This window comes from Pipra filicauda, unplaced genomic scaffold (assembly GCF_003945595.2).
Source record: "Pipra filicauda isolate LSUMZ 115617 unplaced genomic scaffold, ASM394559v2 scaffold76_size2844353_pilon, whole genome shotgun sequence".
NCBI lineage: Eukaryota > Metazoa > Chordata > Aves > Passeriformes > Pipridae > Pipra > Pipra filicauda.
This window is the reverse complement of record NW_024104942.1, coordinates 2,018,936-2,038,828: the sequence shown is the minus strand read 5'-3', so window position 1 is coordinate 2,038,828 and position 19,893 is coordinate 2,018,936. Positions and strand designations below refer to the sequence as shown.

Genomic DNA, 19,893 nt, shown 5'->3' with positions numbered 1-19,893 from the left:
TTCTTAAGGTCAAAGTTTATGATAGGCCAGACCTAATTTGCAGTCCAACGGGATCATGTCAATTTAAAATTAATAAAAGATTTTTGAAATTATTTTTTATTTGCCATTTTTTAAGTCATTTTGATAAACAAAGTTCTTTTTATAAAGGTGCTTTCTTTCCTTTTAGCTCAACGTGCATTTTCATACCTAGAAACTACATTGTCAGTGCTTCATTTGGACACTGTTGGGGTGTCTCCCATGAACTCATTTTCTTAGTGTTTTTCTGACATGGTACTCAAATATATGAAGTAGGTGAATATCAGTTTGATAATTTTGCTCATTCCAAGGTAGTAAGGCTTTTTTTAAATACCAAAAAAATACATTTAAATCTACTAATTTAGATATAGCCCCTGATTCTGTAACTTTTTTTGTATGTTATTCATCCAGCATATTTGAAAAAAATCCACTTTTTTTGATATGAGTTGGACTGTGTATTTTCAAAATTTCATAAAGATAAGGGATATAATTCTATGGGGTTTAGAATCTGATAAATTACATGAACTCCCTAGCTGGTACATTTTGTGAGCATGAAAAAAGAAAAACGTATCTTTGAGTGAAACAGCTCTATATTAAAAATTATTTAAATTCTTCCACTTGCCTTTTTAATCAAAAAATCTGTTAGGTTCCATCGTGCTGCCTGATTTACAGGCTGGATTTAGACCTAATGTAACACGTTCCTGAAGTAGCCCAAACCCAGAGAGCAGAGCATCAGTATGGACTGCAACACCCTCATGGTTGGCCAGGTTAGGAGTGCCTGCGGGGTCCAGTGTGTGAACACACTATCTATTTATTTACTTCAGAATAGTTTTTTACCTCCATGTAACTTATCTCAGCCTTGAATTCCATTATGAGAACTCCAAAGTGAGAATTGGAACAACCATCCAAAACAGGAGAGATAATAAATTTCTTTTTCTAAAAGATAGCAAAATATTAGGCTGTCAAAGTAATATTCATTGTAACTGTAGAGAAAAAAAAGCACAGCAGAGTTAATAAAAAAATTGAATTTTGTTATTTTTTATAAAGAATTGATTTCTAAGTTTAAGTAAAAAGAGACTGTTGCACTCAGCAGAGTGGGTGGCTAGCTTTCAAGAAAACTCTTACAAAAATTAAGTTTGAACATTGATATAGTAATTATATTTGAATAAAATTAATTTTCGTAAAGGGGAAAGCTAATTTTATCAAATTTCTGTGTAATTTCTTGGCAAACTAAATCACTGATATTAGAATGTATGACAGTTTTGTCTGTGGATGATAAAGCATCTGTTATACTGAAGCTCTGTTAAGAATATAATGCAATTAGAAAATTCAAGTTACAATTGCAATATGTCTTTATGAGATTTGGTCTCTTCTGAATTGGGATATACATACACCTGTTTTCATGAGAATGGGACAATTATTTTCCAATTAACTTGCATGTTTTGCATAACATTGTAATTATTTTAGGCAATGATACTGGTAGATTAATGACATTTTTGGTAATAACATGCGTAAGTAAGAGAAAAACTATATAGCAGCTCCCAGTAGTATCATAGAAAGCACTTTCATGTACGTATTAAAGTCCTCTGCTGTTAAGACTTCAGAATCCAGCAGTAATAAAATTTATTTTTTGCTGAAAATGATCAAATTGACTTTCCATACCTGCAGTTTTTATTTCATGCATTTTCAAGATGTGCTTTGTACCTTTATTCTGTTAACTTCAAAATTGAAATGAGGTAGCTGTTGCTTTGTTCTATAGAAAGGAGCTACATGCTACCCTTTTTAATGACAGATTTATTAATGGAGCAAATCATTAGCAATTTTAAGCCAGTACAGGCCTGGTGAAGCTGTTAGAGCAGTATTGGTGTACAAGAAAACAAGTGTTTACAAAATCCATACATGATATAGCACTTTTTCGCACTGTATTTTCTCTAGTTCACATTATTTGTAACACTGATATTCTGATATGAGCAACCTGAGGATCTATTTTGCTCATATTCAGCAGCAGAATCCTCAGTTACATGTCAGTCATAGTAATTCTTATTGGCTTGGTTAAATAGTATAAAGCATTCTTAAAATTATAGAGTGTTTTAAAGCTGTTTAAATCCTCTCTGAATATAAATATGTGTCTGCTCTGGAGTGACACTCATTTACAACTCCATGTAATTTGGATTTAGTTCACAAAGGCATAAGGATTAGCCTGGATGAAGTCATCAGGAGGTGCTAATATTTGTCAGTATTAGGCTAAGAAAAAGGTGTGTAGGAGAATAGAGGTCTCTATTTTGCTTTTTGGAAGCCCCATTGCAAAGAAACCTTTAGCAGTTTCAGCAAACCTATATTTTGATAGCATAAACATGATGAAATCTTGTTTGGGCCTCAGTCAGTCTGGGTTTTTGTTTTTTGGTTTTGTTTGGTTTGTTTGGTTTGGTGGTTTTGTTCTGGGTTTTTGAGTTGTTTTTTTTTTTTTTTTTTTTTTTTTTTTTTTTTTTTTTTTGGTTTTGGTTTTTTTTTGATTGCATTGATCCTCTCTGATGGGACATTGTTAATGAGAGCAATTGGCTAATCCATAGGGTGTACAGATTTTTCTAAAAAGGGCTGCAGTCGTAGGCAGGTGAGAATTGCTTCTTGGCTCCCAGAAGTGGAACCAAATGGATGAGACCACGTGAACTGATGCAGTGAAGCCTCTCCTCCATCCTCAGGAAGTCAGTTGCCAGTTGCTCAGATCTGGGATCAAATTAGTGCAATGAAAGAAATTACTATGTGAGCTATCTGTGTAACTTAACTTACCTTCCATTTCTTTTTCAGAGATTCTTTTTATTTAGGTTTTTTTCTCTGTGGTCTGTTAATGATTCGTTTCCTACTGAGTTCTTAAGCCATCCTGTCTACTGCTCACTTGTCTGGAGTGAATATTGTTAGTAATCTCACAGTGTCCAAAAGTGTGATGATGATTGTTGGATGATTTTTTCCTTCACTGGATATATTCTTGGTTAGATGTTGACAGAACATATGCACTAGAGGAAGAAACAGAAGATTATAGAAGACAATGATAAATGAGCCTGACTAATTTAGTTTCTTGCTTGCATACTGCAGGAGGTCTTAATTCACAGGCTTTGTGTGGATATTTTTTTTGTTTGGATAATACAGTTCTTTGTCTTACACAAATTTGAACTCATGATCTTGAGTTAAATAGGATATTAATACAGCTTCCAAACACCTGCCAGGAAGGGTTTCAGAACCACATTCAGAAACAAAACTGGTGTTAACAATGTTTGTGTTCCAGTGTGGTAATGTTAACTGGTACCATATTCTCCAGAGTGGTGTTTTAAAACCCATGTAGTTCTGGAGACAGGCCACTTTGGGATCATCTGCTGGGTTACCTCTGCCATACAGGATGGCCAGTTATTGAAACTAGGTCTGGCAAGGCAGATGGCAAGCTGTAGGGTCTCCTTGCTCATGCATCATAGTTTGGAGCAGCGTCCTTTATTTTGTGCAGAGTAAAGTGAATTTTCCTTGTCTAGTAAATGTTTCAGTAGTAACTGTGTTCATCTAATACTGACTTAAAGAGTGGATGTTTACTAGTGACTTAAATACCAAGATTTAAAATATCTTTTTTGCTCCACAAATATTGGTACTTAAAAGTTGACCTTTTCCACTCTTTTTCTTCAGTGCTCCGATGCCTTATCTAATTGGCGTCCACTTAAGCTTAATAGAGGTAAGTTCTCTGTATGCTTCAGTGTACTGGTAAGCATGAGGTGTGTGTATCATAAATGATAATTTTGATGGAAAAGCTTCAGAAAAAGTCCCTCTATTTTAGCATACAGAATTACAAAATTCAAGCTTCAGATGTTTTTTACTAAGTAAAATATGTCTCTCTTTGAAATCTTACTTTTGAAGTGTTTTATGGAGATGTGTAAACTCTACATCATGATTTGTCTCTCTGTTAAAGCTCAGCGATAGCTATTTTCCTGCCTTTTTAGCGGTTCAACAACAGATTTGCCCAATAATGAGAAAACTTACAATTTATTTTAGGGTCACCATCAGTCAGATTTCAGCATTAGTGTGATTTCCCAGATAATTTATGTTCCTGACCCTCTGAACATTCCATCCCATGACATTCATAACTATTAATTTAGAAATGAGTATTTTTTGCCGAAAAACAAGTGGTAGCCTTTTCAGATTTGAACGTAGAGCTCACCTGATTGGTAAGTAATAGCTGGATGATCAATAGTTTTGGCTTTTGCCATAACCATTTGATGACACCATTAAACCTGCATGTGTCATCTGAATATCGTGCAGAGTAGGTAATGGATTGGGGAACATTATTTGATTTACACTTCTGCTAAAGCAGTTTCTAAGCATCAATTCACATTTGCTAATCTGATGAGGTGGGTTCTCCCCAGGTCTGAACCACCAGCACTTTTGTGTTCCCAAAAAGGGGCCTTCTATCATCTACACTTCTTAACTCTAGTCACAGCCTTCCATACTCTCACATCAGATTCATATGACCTGCATGCATTGATTGTAATATCTTGAATAGGATGTTTTTTTCTTATTCAATCAGAAAATAATGGAACAGAAAGACTAGCTCTGAAAAAGAAGTCACTCTATTCCTTCTGGACTTATTTCCTGGACTGCATTATTAGGTATTATTGTAGGACCATATAGAAAAGAGTTCTATCCTTTTTTCCTGAAAGGAACAAATTGTTTAGTTCTTAGGTGGTAGCCAAGTATGCTGATGAAAGAGGGTTTCATTCATTTGTCTTTAATACTAGTAGACATCACATGCTTGGGACTTAGATAAATCTGCAAATAATTACTTTGTTTTTTTCTAGTTTTCATTTGATCATACGATTAACATCCTATCTGATTTTCACAAAGATGAGAGAATGAAATGTCATAAGATATGTATAGTTCCAATATCTTTAACTGTGTTCTGTAAATCTTGGTTTTCAAGAAGTCATTTTTTGAATATGTTTGTATTTCAGAGATTATTAATATAACCTTAATGTTTGAAGAGTAGGAAATGTTTTTAAGAGCTACTCTGAATGCTGCATCTATTTCACAAATCCTACTTCTGAAGTTCCAACTGTTGTTTTTGCCATTATTGCCCTTTGTAAAATCATCATTTGTAATCTAGTACATTGTAATAAAATGTATTTCAGGAGGATGCCACAGTAAATTGCTTTTCCATTATTTTTTTTCTTCTTAACAGAGAGTAAAAAGTAGATCACTGGAGGATGTGGTTTTGCTAAATGTTGACACAAACACTCTAGAAACCCCTTTTAATGACCTGAACAACCTACCTGGTGAAGTGGTGAGTCTTAGATATTTCATTCTTTCTTTCTTATATAGACACTTGAATTACTAGTAGTTATTTTTGCCTCATTTTGCTAACTGCTATAAAAAGAATAAGGGGGTGAAAAGCACCAAGTGTAGACCCCTACATTTGAGATTTTTACCTTTTTGACAGTTGCAGAGATGTTGAATGGAACATCATATTCCTTATTGTAGAAGTAGGATCATAATTATAAAGCCGGCTGCATTCATTAGGCATGGCTGCTTTAAACGCAAGAGCCTCTTCATCTCATCTTAATCATTATATTACAAAGTAGGCATTTCTGTCTGCCTAGTGGCATGTCTTGCAAAAGAACGAGAGAGTTTTTGAAGGCAAAAAGAAGAAGGGGGCCAATTATCGGCTTCTGCTTCTCTGCCACCTGCCAGCGCTTTCCTTTTAATTAATGATCTGATGGCACTGGTCAATATAATAAGAAATGCTTGTACAGTTGGGGTCAGAAAATTCAGGCTTTGATCTTCTTCAACTTTCTGAAACATTTATTTGTTTTCTCTAAATTATTTCAGTTTTATTTTAATCTCTCCTATCCTGCTGAGGGCTGCGTGAATGAAAACCTATACTGTTTGTCATTTGCTTTGGCAGAGCAAAGACTGCTTACTTAGAATTCTATTTGTAAATTAAACTGCAAACCCAGTTTGTCATAAAAGACATCTGATCCTTTTGAAATGACGAAAGCTGTCTTTTGTCTGTAAAGGATGATAAATTAAGTGCCAGTTCTTTCTGGACTTTGATCTTGCAGAGGGTGCCCCCCCTGCTTTTTTTTTTTTTTTTTTTATTGCCTATAGGGGAACATACTCTGTATATCACTTTAAATAGCCACAAAATTCACTTATCTTGCTTTTCCCAATAGAGCTCTAGAAGAATATAATTGTGAAACCACCGTTTTCATTATTTAGTCATAGATGCTCCAGCTATCACAAATAGTTGCCAAGATAAAGAATTTTATATCAAAATGTGAAATCAGAGAGTTAAATTTTCTGAAATTTTAAGTCATAAAAAAACCCCCATGTTCTAATCAGAATAAGGTGCTACAGTGACACACCGTGTCTTTTGTTATTGTTGGTAATTTGTATATATTTGGTACAGTAGAAATCAAACTCTTGATGATTATATTCATAACAGTTTCTTTTGATTTTAAGGGTGTTAAAATCTAGGCTTTTTATAGATCATTGCAACAGTCTTTCTTTGGACTCAGTAAGAGACTATAAAAATTGTTGTGATGTGTTGTGATTTACATTAGTGTATGGAAAAGTATATAAGTGCACACCCCTATATACAATAATTTTTACTGTACTCTATTGTTCAAGAGTATTACAAGTTAAGAAAAAAATGAGTCATTTTCTGGTGTGTCAGTAATTTTAACTGACCTTGCATTCAGTGAGTAAGGTTGAGGCTATAAGGCCATAAAGGTCCATACCTCTTCCCAAATAATAGCTAGATATGGAATTGAGAATTTGGCATCATATTCTATGAAATACTGGAGCTGTAGCTGGAGGTCCTTCAAAAAGTCAAAATGTATATTTGTGCAACGAGAGGCACTGCTCATGTATTTTACAGGTGCATATCAAAATGATCTCTAAATAAGTAGACCAGCATGAAGAAAATAGGGATACAGATGTTCATACTTCTAGAAGTATATTCTCTCCCAGAATATATGCATATTATTATTATAAATATTAATGTAGATTATACAAGTCTACAGACTATTGAGTAAACTCAAAATACTTTGTTCCATATCTAATATAAAACAAAACAGAATAGCTATGTTCTTTGAAAAATATATTTGCAGAATTTGAGGATTTTATATTGAAGCTTTTAATTTGAATAATCCCATCTCTTACTCCACTTCAATCTGTAAAGCACTTTAATTAAAACAATTTAATGGAATCCATATAGAATTATAGTTGGAAAACCTGGAAACAAAAAGCATAGACAAAAGACACAAGTCTGTGTTTGGCTCTTAAGATTACAAAATGCTTGTCTTTCTTCTGCATTCATGAGGGGCAGTGCAGCTGCTAACATCTTGGGTAAAAAGTGTAAGACACAGGAGCGTAGAGTCAAACTGGTAAGTCAGACTTAAAACATTAAAGCTAATGTCAAAGATATATATGTAAAGCATTTTAAGTTATATAGACAAACCTCATAAGCGTACATACAAAAGTAGTGAAACTTTTGGTGAAAAAGATATGATGAAGACCTCTGAAGAACATTAAATAGAATGAAGAACTGAAAATGTGATAGAAGCTGTAGTTTTACTATCCCTTTCAAAAATCGATTCCAGGTTGCTTAACAGCCTAACAAAAGAAATGCAGTATTTTCAGAGTTTTCTAGAACTGTTTCTTGTGTTCAAAGGAAACAGAGTAATTATTTTCTGATCAATAAGCCTGATGATGTCCATAGCTATTTAATAGTTTAGCCACCTATAAGTAATATGTCTACTAAAATGCTCTGGTTGTGAATTTTTTCATGATAAATTTAAGATTGAAAGAAACATTATTATATGGCATTGTCTAATAAACTATATAATAAATTAACTGAGATTTAAAGGCATTTTTAAATCATTCACTTAAGCATTTAAATTATAGTTACAGGCTAGATGACTTTCTATGCATGTGAACTCTATTATTCTGTCAGACTGACCAGTGGTCTTGACTGTGCAAAGGTCAGTGGTCACAGTTGTCCTGAATTACCAGTCCTTTTTTCATGAGGACCCTCTGCTGTGTTGCATGCTGTAATCTTCTTAATGGCTTCATTCCAATATTCACACATAATATTTTAGATTTATTGACTGTTAGAAATACTACCATGCCAGTAGCAGTTCCGCTTCTCCTAAGGTATTTAAAATTGGAAGAATAAATCAGGGCAAGACTTTCAGGAATCCTTTGTTTTCTTAGAGGGGGGAAAACCCCTCTTTTTCCTCTCGTCTGACAAGAACGCTTGTTTTTAAGTTTCATCATTTTGCTGTGAATTTGTCTATTATTTTTTAATTTAAAAAAAATGAAAATAAGTAGCTACTTCTGTGGGAGTAAATTTCCTAATACAAGAATGCTGAGATCACCACTTCAATAATTTGTTGGCAAAAGAACATTTGTTGCCATAGACTGAAATTTATAAACTTTGGGCTTGATCCTGCAATACCTGCTTGCAGTTAACTCTGACAAAAAGATTATTCCTTTGCTCGAATTTGAACACTTTCCAAAACAGCTTGGAGGATTGACAGCATTAGTTTTAGCAGCCAAGTCTTACTGTCTTAGAATCATAGACTGAGCAGAACTTTTTTAAATATCATCTTCAGAAAACAATAGACTTTATAGGTTTTTAGCTGCTTCTGTGTTGTTAAATGTTGTTAACTGTAAAAGCTACAGAGCTGTTGAAAGATGCACAGTCTTTGTGGTGCGTGGTGCCTACACACTGTGATGCAATACAGAATCTAAACTGGGGGTTAGAGTTTTAAGTTTGAGATTCCTAAAGTTAGAGGATTTTAACACCATAAATTGGGCATATGAACATTACTGTTCTAAGAGTAGCATTTGAGAAATAGGCTGTATTTCATGTAGCAAACTGGTTACTTTATAAAGCAGTTACTGGGAGTGCAAATTATTTCTGAAAATATGATGATTAATGGTATTATAAAGAAATTAGGGTCACTGTATAATAGTGCATCTAAAAAGATTTTTGGAAAAATGTAAATAGCATAATTTATGGTGTTACTTCCATCAGAAAATAGCCAAAAATATTACTAATATATTTTAGAATCTCAGAGGAGTCAACAGTGTTCGCAGTGTTATGAGGCAACTGTTTATTGTGAACAAATTGTTAGAACTGCAATTCTGTTCAGCCTTGATATAGCCTTAGAAGCTAGAATGTGAGATTGAAAAGTACAACTAGTATTGAAAACATTTGCATTTAAGTGGTTGTTTTCATGTAAATAAATGTGTGATTAAATGCTGGAGGGCTCTCTGAAATGCCTAAATCCTGTGCGTGTAGATTGTATCAAATATGTAGAAGCCCTTTCATTAGCAATACTGATTTAGATAATATCAGATTCTAGTTTGTTTTAAGATTTCTGTTTTGTTCTTCTTCTCTGCCATCTTCTCTCACTTTCTTGCTGTTGAGAGTGGGCTGACTTTTATAGTGGTGTCATCTCATGGGAAACATCAAAAAATAGTTTAAAACAGAACAACTGTTGCTGACACCAGAAAAGTACCTGGATATATTTTTTTTCAGAGACCTGGTGGTCTTTGGGAACCCTAGTGCATGGTTCTGTATTTCTCAGGCAACAAACATTTTTAATACTTCTGTATGTGCTTAAATTTATATGTGTGCTGAAGTTTTTGCAGGAACAAAGATTTTGATTAATAGTTATGTGATATTATTAACCTTTTAATTTTATGTAATTCTTCTACTCATGTGGTTATTGAAGAGGTATTAGTCATGGTTTCTTTCTTTCTGAGATAGTTCTATTTTAGGAATCTTAGAAAGGACATATGGTGACCATTTGAATAAATGATGCTTTTTGTTTTAATGACCAACACAAGATGTTTCTACATTTTAGATACACTTAATTACATATCAATCTCATTACTTTCTATATCTCTGAAAAGCTATTCTATTGATTTAAACCTTCCTGAACCTCAGATTGTTCTTCACTGGCAGTGTTCAGTAGTCCAGTGAAGTCACCTTCCGATGAGAAGCTGTTGCTAGGAGAAGATAAAAACAGTTTGCTTCTATTGTAAATTAATAATACCTTTTCGGAAGCGGATCTCTAGTGTCTTCCAGAAATAAATTTTAACAGCATTCTAACCCCTGTGGTTTGTTTGTTTGCAGTTCTTTATTTTTAAACTTTGTGAAAGGCTATTTCTGCTTAAGACATGTAAAGAAGGGGAGAAAAAAGTTTGGCATTCTTAATCATAGAGAGATAAATGGATTGAAATATATATGAGGAAAAGATTTTGATACAGATGCTGCTTGCTGTTTTTTTGGCTTCGTGCCAGAATTTTGTGATTTTTTTTTTTTTTTTTAAATTTTAAGTGCTGTTAATGATGTCACCAAAAGGGGTCTCACAATTCTTTGGTTTGAGGTGCGTGGATCTAAGCAATCACAGTCCTGCTGTGCACCACGTCCTCCAAGTAGTTCAGAGCACCCAGTCTCTTATCTATACCTGCTATATTTACTGTAATAACTACTTTGTCATTCTATCTTTGATTAAATGGAACTGGGAGAATTTGACATTAACCTGCCCAAATGCACAGCTCAGCTGATGGGTGGGATGAGCACTGAGGAAACACTGTCTCTCTGCTTGTGTGTTGCTGACCTCAGCCTGAAGGAAACCAAGGCAGGTCCCAGGGGCACTTCAAGCGTACTGCAGCCAGGGTTCCAGTCAGAGCAACTGGGAAATCAGGGTTGTGGCTCACATTATCTCTGCAGGCTTTTTCTTAAGAGCACTGTACTCCTGGTTTTTCTGCAGAATGATCTCATGGAGCTCTTCTTGCCTTTAAGCATTGCCTCCTGAGAGAAGCAGGAATTGGAGGAGCTTTCTTTGAACTCCAGCATAGCCTTTCTGGGGCTTGAACTCCCTCCAGAACAGCAGCACAAAAGTGTGCCTCTGCCTGGAGAACCCACCTCCAAGCTGCCAGCCTATTGGGATGTTCTTAATATTGCTAAATAATACCATACCAGCACGGCAGAGAAGCGGGAGATTTGTTCTTTCTATTGTTCTTTTTAACATGTTTTTGCCTAAAACATCCTATTAATTGAACTGAAGGTAGGATGCATAGGGCTTACCAGAACTGAGAAAATTAGACAATACCATTTTCCTTCACATTCTCCACTTTGTCATGTAATGCTTCTACTCTTCATCATCTTTACCTCCTTTCTTCTTTTACCCTCTCTTATCATCTACCATAATTTCCCTAAACTCACAGGGTATGATTTAGAAGAATGTAGATTTAAAAGAATGTAGAGAATTTTCTACCTTTTCCCTTCTTTATATTTAGAAGATGCGTTGCTTGTCATAAGAGACAAAATTTTAACGTTGCCAGTTCTTTTTTTGACCTCTTGTTACTGCTTTTTTTTTTAGTCAAACTAAGCTAACATCAATGGGCAGATTTTCCTTTACCCAGGATATATGCATTTATTTTCCCCAGAGCGAAATAAACCTTATTTTTAATAACTATAGAATAATCATACAGTACAGAACCAAAAAGAAAATACTCACAAAACCAAGACATGCATTTATTTCTTCAACCTTGAACTTCTTAACTGGTTTTTGTACTCAGACTTGTACTTTTTTTTTTTCCTTTTGAGTTGTAAGGAAAAAACGTAAATGAGCCTTGGTGTATGCTTTCCATGGGCTAAATGAATCAGGCTCTAAACTTTTATCTAGATCTGTGGAGCTTGGATATAAATTGAAAAGATCACAGCTATGGGGAAAAGACCTATACTGTAAAGGCCTTTCTGCATAGATTATGAACATCGTAACTCAATAATTTTTTTTTTCAAAACTATAGTTATAATTGGACCCAATGGGGGACTCTCCCTTTGATCAGATCACAGTAACTGTGACTTTACACTGGAAAATGTCACTACTGTGAAGGTTTATCACCTGTAGAGCTGGTCTTTTCTCTGATGCCATGTTCAGTTCTCATTAGCATTATTCAAAGTTTAGTTGTTAATTAGGTTGACACTTCAATTACAATCATCATCTACAAGAGCAGTCAGGACTGCTTGCATAAAGAAACAAAAAGATACTCATTCTTTCGTATATTTCCAAAAGAATGAAAGCTGGTTTGGTGATAAGTTTGTATTTATAATGTTCTGTTTAAAGAATAACTCTGAAGGTTACTTTGTTTAGGGACTTATATAATGCTCTGTTGGGTATATTGTAATACAAACTTATATAGAAACATGTATTCTACATAATTGGAGTTGACTTAGATCACCAGGTGTCCCTCATGATGGAAATTAGGAGAGTATAGACTAAATGTGGGTGTAATTCCACATATCTTTCAGGAATACTGCAACAATTCCAGAATTATGTGATTTTCCTCCAAAGTGTGTCCAAGTAAGGATGATCTAAATTAAAATGTCCCTTTTTTTCCTCTAATTCTGTATAATCAGTGGTTGTCATTTGCCAATTAAAAAAAGACAGACCTTAAAAAAAAAGTGAACCACTATAATAAGAATGTTGGGGTTTTTTTCCTTTTAAAGTAAATGTACCTTCTAATTATTGTTCTTATTTTTTTTCCTTTTCATGTGTTTTATATTTGAGGACAATTCTAAAGGCATGATAGCACTGAATTTACACAAAATTTTGTCAGCTGTTTGACAGGGGTAGCAGGTACTCCCATGGTGCATGAGAAATGATGTAAGATAGTAATTTGACTTAAGAGATATGCCCTGAAACTGAGTAGTAAGGGAACATTAAGGGTCCTTAAAAATAAACCTTCATAGCATAAATAGAACATATCCAACTGTCTTCATTCAGACAAGTAAGTACATGTTTTGATGAAAAAAAATCTGCAGAAAAGTGGCTCACATGAATTTTACTGTAAAATAATTAAGCTTATTTATGTCAAGAGGCCTTGGAAAAAAAGAAAAAGAGAGCATAAACCAATTTGCATTAGCACTCTACCGTCATCCCCTGCTTTCATTTCAATTAACAGACCAGCAGGTGCTCTTTGCAGTTAAAAAGATAAGCTATCAAGGAGGAGGATGAATTTTTGGCTGACCTGTAGACACCATGGTTTGCCTGCTGATTGGGTTCATACCTCGCTGTACCAATTTCTGAGGTGTTAATTTAACTGTTCCACTCTGTCGTGCAGGTCTCGGCCTTGAAAAATAAACTGAAAAAGCAGTCCACAGCTACGGGCGATGGAGTAGCCAAGGCCTTTCTTCGGGCACAGGCAGCACTGTTTGGATCCTACAGAGATGCACTAAGATACAGACCAGTAAGATGGCTTCATTATTACTTTTTCTCCTTAATTTGTAAGAGTGTGGTCTCATTCTTTGCGAGGAAAATATGAAATGTTTTATCCCAGTCTAAAACAGCCTGTTTTAAATCTTACTCTATGCTAAGGATACATTGACACTACCGTCTCCTGACAGTGAGTTGTACTGAAGAATAAATAGTCATCCAAAGTCAGCTATTTTCTAATTTGTATCAGTTTTATAACTTATTTCGTATAAAATGAGATTGTATTCATGAAACTGCTTACACACAGCTCACCTGATTTAATGTGGTGAAGAACTGAAGAGGCTGCGCCTTTCAAACTCTATCATTTTTCACTGTACCAGTACAGAGACTTTGCTGTGTTTGAGGCCAGAATCTTATTTCCTAGTAAACACCAGATATGAGTCAAACATGCATTTCTCATATTGTAGATTTGTCTTGATTACTCTTAGAATTTAGGAGAAATGAAAACTCATTTCATCCCATCAGAACTTTTTTCCGATGTTTTACTGTTACTCAGTCAATTAATGTGTTATGGACTTTCATCATTTCTGGTTTATGAGGGTGGCACATATTGAACCTTTTGGAGATAAAATAATTTACCAGAAAAAAAACTTAGAGGTTCATTTCGTCTATCACTCCAGATTGTTTTCCTATGATACTTGCAAACTGCTGATAGTAGTTCCATTTGATAAAATGCACTGAGATGACATTGGCTAAATTGGATTCCATGGATACAATGTTTGTTTATCTGATGAATTCAGGTAAATATGGAGATTTGATAGAAGAAAATTATCTCCACTTGAGAAGTCAAGTTTGTAAAGCTGGTGGATGTTTGTTTGGGGGTAAGGAGCACGATGCATTCTGTAGCTGGGTAAGGAACTATGTGGTTTTCCTTGATGGAAAAAGTCTCCAGATGAGCCTTTTACTGGAGGGAACATTAAAATACAGTATGGCACAGTCCTCCTTCTACCCAAGCGGTTCTCTTACAGGTAGTCTTTTTTGCCAAGAGCATTTTGCACACGAGGTGTCTGTGCCACTGATGGATGGCCTTTGTTACTGAGATGGAAAGTAATCCGTTCAGAAGTGAAGTGTGTTCAAGGGTTTAGTTCAGGTGTTTGTGTTTGGCAGTTTTCATATGATATGGAAAGCCAGTCTGCATAGCATATTGAAGTGGCTGCACCTGTTCTAAAAAATTGCTGGATTTCAACACTTTCCCTACTTGTTTCAGTAGAATAAATGATTTCAACAAATCAGATAGTGTGGCATTATGTGGCCTTGCTTCAGGAGGGGTTTTCTGATTTGTTCTCTAGTCTAAAGGTGAGGACACTAGTCCATGTTGGCTCACAGCAGCCTGCAGTAAGAGCTGTTAAGTCAAAAAATGTCTTAATCTACATTCGATACATGTGAACAGAATGATGTCAGCCTGGTTGATGTCCTTAGCTCTGTTCTGACCAGGAATAAGCTTCAGTCAGTCCTTTGTTTTGGTAACTGTTGAACTGAATGTGCAAGTTCTTTAGCATCTCGGTTTGTATCTCTGTTGAAATGAGCTCTCCTTTAACTGATTTCCATTTTATTTCAGTTTAGCAGTTGGCATATCTGAGATATCTACATTTGTGCTGCATTGGAAGTATTGCACTATGCCTCATTTGACTAGCAGACATTTGTCAAAGTGACCTTTGAAGTCTTTCTGCATTGTTTTCTTTTGCAGATTTATCTTTTTTTGGCTCCACTGATTGCATGTAAGAGAAGATACTTATGAAACCATTGTAGCCTGATTATTTTTTTTAAAGACAAGTTATTTCAGAGTATCTTAGCAGGCAGAAGTCTGCTGGCAAATACTAGCTTATCCTGGATTGATATCAACTTGTCCAAAGACAAAGCATATTTAAAAACAAATAAGGAAAGTGTAATGTTTATTTTGTGCCGTGTTCACATTATCTTATCTAATTTAGGATTTCACAGAATTTTTATTCTGAAAGAAAATTTGAATTAGTAGATTTGGATTAGTAGAAACTAAGAGGAGTTTTCTTGTGATTGTTCAGCTCATTCCACATTTGCCTTTTGCATTGTGGATTGGGAAGCTCAAAAATCAAATCACGTCTGACTGTATTAGGACTATTTCAAGAGTCTCAAAACTCAAGTAGTATTCTTGGAGAAAATTTGTAGGGAAAATACTTAAAATGAAAATATTTTCTATATAGATTTGAAATCCTTTCACTATAAATAAGCTTGTTGTATTTTCAAAATCAAGAACTGAGAGGTTTTGGGGGGTAGCATTTTGAGGATTGCAAACATCCTGATGAAGAATAAAATAGTGTATTTGGATAGTTATCGATCGCTGGAAAGGTGAAAAATATGTTCAAGTGAACTGTTTTCCTTGCAACTGTGTCCTGTATGATTTTTAACTCGAAACATGAAACAACTGTCATTAATATTCACTTTGAGTAAAGAACAGCTTTAATAGTGTCTGTACTCATCCAACACTTCTCTTCACTCCCAACGCTGTTCATCACACTGAACACTCATTCTGTGCAACTGTTTGTTTTCAGCACAGGACAGATTCTCCTCGGTGTAGCAATATGTCTTGAACAAACGTCTAGCAATTATTGAAAAAAATGATTGGTGAAAGGGAAAATGGGAATCTTCAGGGGTCTTGGAAGGAGTTCATGGGACTCTAAAAGACCATATGGAAAATCTGACTACTCTAATACAGACAGGAAATATGACATGTAATAGATAAAGGTGATAATATTTTTTGTGTGTATTAAATGATAATAAAAAACTTAATCCAGTAAAAGTTTCCAAGAAAAGTAGAAATTGTTGTTTTTTCTGATTTAATCATGATACTAAATTAATCTGTCAAACTGGTATAACTGCCAAGAGTGTTTATTTAATATGTACACTTTACATTAGCAAATATTGCATAATAGGAGTGGATCTGCAGGGCAAAGCAACCCAGCTAGTGGGCTATAGTGTGCACAGTGTGCATTTCTGGCTCTGTTATGGTTCTCATTTTAGTCTGGTGTTGAATGCTGAATACCTGTGACTAACTGGAGCTCTGCTTTAGTTTAATCCAGGAGGAATCCACTTCATGCATGGTAGGTGGGGATGATTGAAAAAATTGCTTCAGTGTCATTGTGATCAAAAAATAATCCAGAAAAAAAAGTATTGTCAGCAGAATGGTAAATTATAATGGTTTTGTTTTATATGGTCTCATTCACATAGAGAACTGCAATCAATTTGGAGACCTTGGGTGAAATGCTCTGACAGGGGAATGTGCATGGCCTGTTTGTGGGTGGATTTCCAGCAGTGGCAATGAGGCCATTGGAATTGTTTTGCCATAAGGAGCCCTGGAATACAGAAAGGCAAGCGGTCAGTGTGTTGTTATTCTCACCCAGCCAGCAGCTGCAGTGAGAGCCACTGTGCAACATCAGTGATCACAAACAGTTTTGATCACCAGTCTAACCCTGCTGAGGCATTGCAGTGAGCAGTGTTGTGGGATAAATGCTTTTTACATCATGTAAATTCATGTACAAATCCAAATTGTTTGCTTTGGGTGCTTACGGCTTGGTCTTGAACCTTTTGTTGCTCCTAATTTCTTTAGGTGGTTCAGCATTTGGGGATTTATCATGGATAATATTGCATATTTCATGTTTCAGAATTGCATGCATATGTAGGACATAGATACAAATATGGCAATTTGTGCAATTTGTGTAATGTTGTCGTCATAATATGTGTGACATTGGGTTTTTCCTACCTATTTTACTTTACATGTTTTTGCTTGCATGTACATGGGCAAACCTTGCTGATGAAAGCAAAGACTAGTAAATTTTTTTCCGATAGTCATATGCATTATTGTCAGGTAATAAAACAATATATGATGTAAAGAATTCTTAAAAAGGCAATATTCCCAATCTATATCTAGAGAGGGAGAGGCAGACAATAGAATGAAGAAGTAGTTAAAAAATAGTGAGCCTAAAAGTGTTCACCATGATAGAAATTAATTTTAACATCATCAGAAAAAATAAGCAGAAAAGTTGTATGATTCTAAGCAGCAAACATCTGGAAGAAATTCAGATGTGATATTTCATTTTTTATTAAAAAAATGGCAAGAAGAATACATTTCAAATAAACAAAGCCTATTACTTTATGACACTTGTATTAAAAGAAAATGAAAAATAAGGAACATTAACTTATTTTCTGCCTTTGAAAAGTTGACTTTTTTTCAAGCATTATCTAACAAAAGATGAAGTCATTGAAAAAGATCACCTCTTTTGGGGAAAAAGTCCTTAAAGCTCTAGATGTTAAAACAAAAGAAATAAACCCAGAATAGCTTTGTTTTAAGTTATGATGGTTGTAACATCACTCATCAGAAATTAAGAAATGAAGAGCAAAGGCTAATGGCTTGCTCTGAAATGCTCAGCAGTAGGAGTTCATGGTCTCATCATCACACCAGGGGGCCAAGCTAACTTCCGTGTTGAAGATAGCACAACCTGTCAGACCTCACTTTAATTGAATGCTAACTGGAGTGCTTTGGACCAATATTGACACTGTTTTAAGTAGTGACATCAGCTGTCCAACAGATGCCAAGTATTGCATTCAATATGCAATAAATCAAAATAATACAATAAAATGTTATATTGGAAATAAAAATATTTTGAGATTCAGAATGCACCTGAATTATTTGAGAATGCATAAATAATGATTGATTGTAATTGAGTTTCAAAATGAAACCTTTTAAGGACAGGTGTCTCTTGAAATGACCATTGACTTGTTTACCTTTCTCCCAAGAGTGAAGTATAGAAAGTACAGCAGAGTACAGAAGCAAGAGTAATGAAATGCCAGAACATAGTTTGTGTATAAATCCAGAACCACCCAGTGGAATGAAAAGCAGAGTTATGACTATTTATTGTGACTTCCATAAGACTTCTATTTTACATGTTGAAAAACTTATTGTTTTATTTGTCTTAAGGACTGCAGTGGTCCTTTCTTGAATATAGATATTGTATTAATAGGAGTTGTTGTAGGGGATAATTGTGACTATAAGAAATATCAGCATATTTGAATTTTTTTTTTTTTTTTTTAGCAGATTACAAAAACTTTACAAATTTGGGAGAAATTGGTTTGTAAATGGTAACTTCCTGAGTAGAATCATAGTGCATGCTCATTTATCCCTTGGCCTTTATGTCTGAATGTCATGACAGCAGATGAAATTTCAACTTTGTATTTCCTTGATTTTAAACAGAGAAATTTTAATATCTAAACCAAAATGGTATTTAAAATTATGGTGTTTTTAAAAAATAAATTATAAAAAACCCCAATGAAGCTATGGCCATACCTACCTGCCCTATATTCCTCATGAAATAAGCGAGAGCTGCCATATGAAATTATATTAATTGTTGCAATAGAACTAATAGTTGGAACGAGTCATCTCTTGCTAGAGCGATGCAACGTTGTCTGAAATAAAAAATTAAAATGTTTGTACTTCTTGTTCAAGTTAAATATCACTAGATTTAGAAAGCACAAACATACTTTCTAATCTAGGTTATTTTTTCTTTTAAAATGATCACACTGGTTTAGCTCAGTTTTCATGTTCCATTGAGGTCTGTATAAATAGCGTACTTAAAATGTGAATGTAGCTTAGAGCAAGAAATTCCTGCTGTGTGTGGCAAGCTATGAAAGGGAAAGAAAATTCTATAGCAACTGTTGTTAAAAGGACAGATATCATGTTTGGGCATAGATTGTTTGGTCTGAGTATTAGCTGTCTACTTTTCAGTACAGAGTCCCCACTGAGTTTTGATCGAACTTGTTTTGAAAGTACATTGTAGATCAATACCACAGGGGCCAGTTGATGGTCTGGTAGTTAAATAACAGTGAAGCATTCATCCAAACCTCAGTTTCTAAAGGTAGTCAGCTGTATTTACAGAAACAAGAATGTTACAAGCTTTACATATGAAAGCATCTAGGGCTATTTTTGTTTATATCGATTCAGTAATTTACTTGTTAAATAGCACTTCAAGAAGCTTTGTGTTTACAGTAATAATCTTGAAGATTTGTAAAAGTTTTATTCAGAAAACTTTTTTGTTGATCAGAGCCTTGAACAAATAAATAACTCAGAGTTGTGTTATTTAATTCAGTTTCATTAAAGTTAGCACAGATAGCCCAAGAAAACTTCTGTGTGGAATTGCTACAGGTTTCAACAGATTTTCTCATTTTCATATGCTGAATAGGTAGGAGCTTTAAACCTACTCCAATTTTTAAAGCAATCTCACAGTCAGTGGGTTCAAATAACAAGGGTGGGTTTTGGATGTGAACTCTTTAGAGAACTAAATACATTTTCAGGAAAGAAATAGCTTTGGTTATTCTGTCTCTGAACTGTACTGATAAGGGAACGGATGCACCAATGCATGAGTGCTTACCAGGTATCTGAAGCATCCAGTGATTAAAGGAAAGTATTTGGGAAAACATTACACCCATGCACTAGAAATGTGTGTTGAACTACCATATCCTGGTGTTCTGTTAGATGACTTGGGCAGGAGAAATGCCATCAGAAAACTCTCTGACTTCTCCC

The 19,893-nt window shown here is 34.7% G+C and overlaps 1 protein-coding gene across 1 annotated transcript in view; it reads left to right on the top strand.

Annotated features, from left to right (window-relative positions):
* The window catches only part of DENND1B (DENN domain containing 1B), a 157,656-nt gene that overhangs the window by 100,310 nt on the left and 37,453 nt on the right, over positions 1-19,893 (top strand). Inside the window, exons 11-13 of the mRNA XM_027713318.2 lie at positions 3,682-3,727; positions 5,228-5,329; positions 13,192-13,317. Of these exons, the coding sequence (XP_027569119.1) occupies positions 3,682-3,727; positions 5,228-5,329; positions 13,192-13,317 (274 nt within the window). The remainder of the gene's footprint in view (positions 1-3,681; positions 3,728-5,227; positions 5,330-13,191; positions 13,318-19,893) is intronic.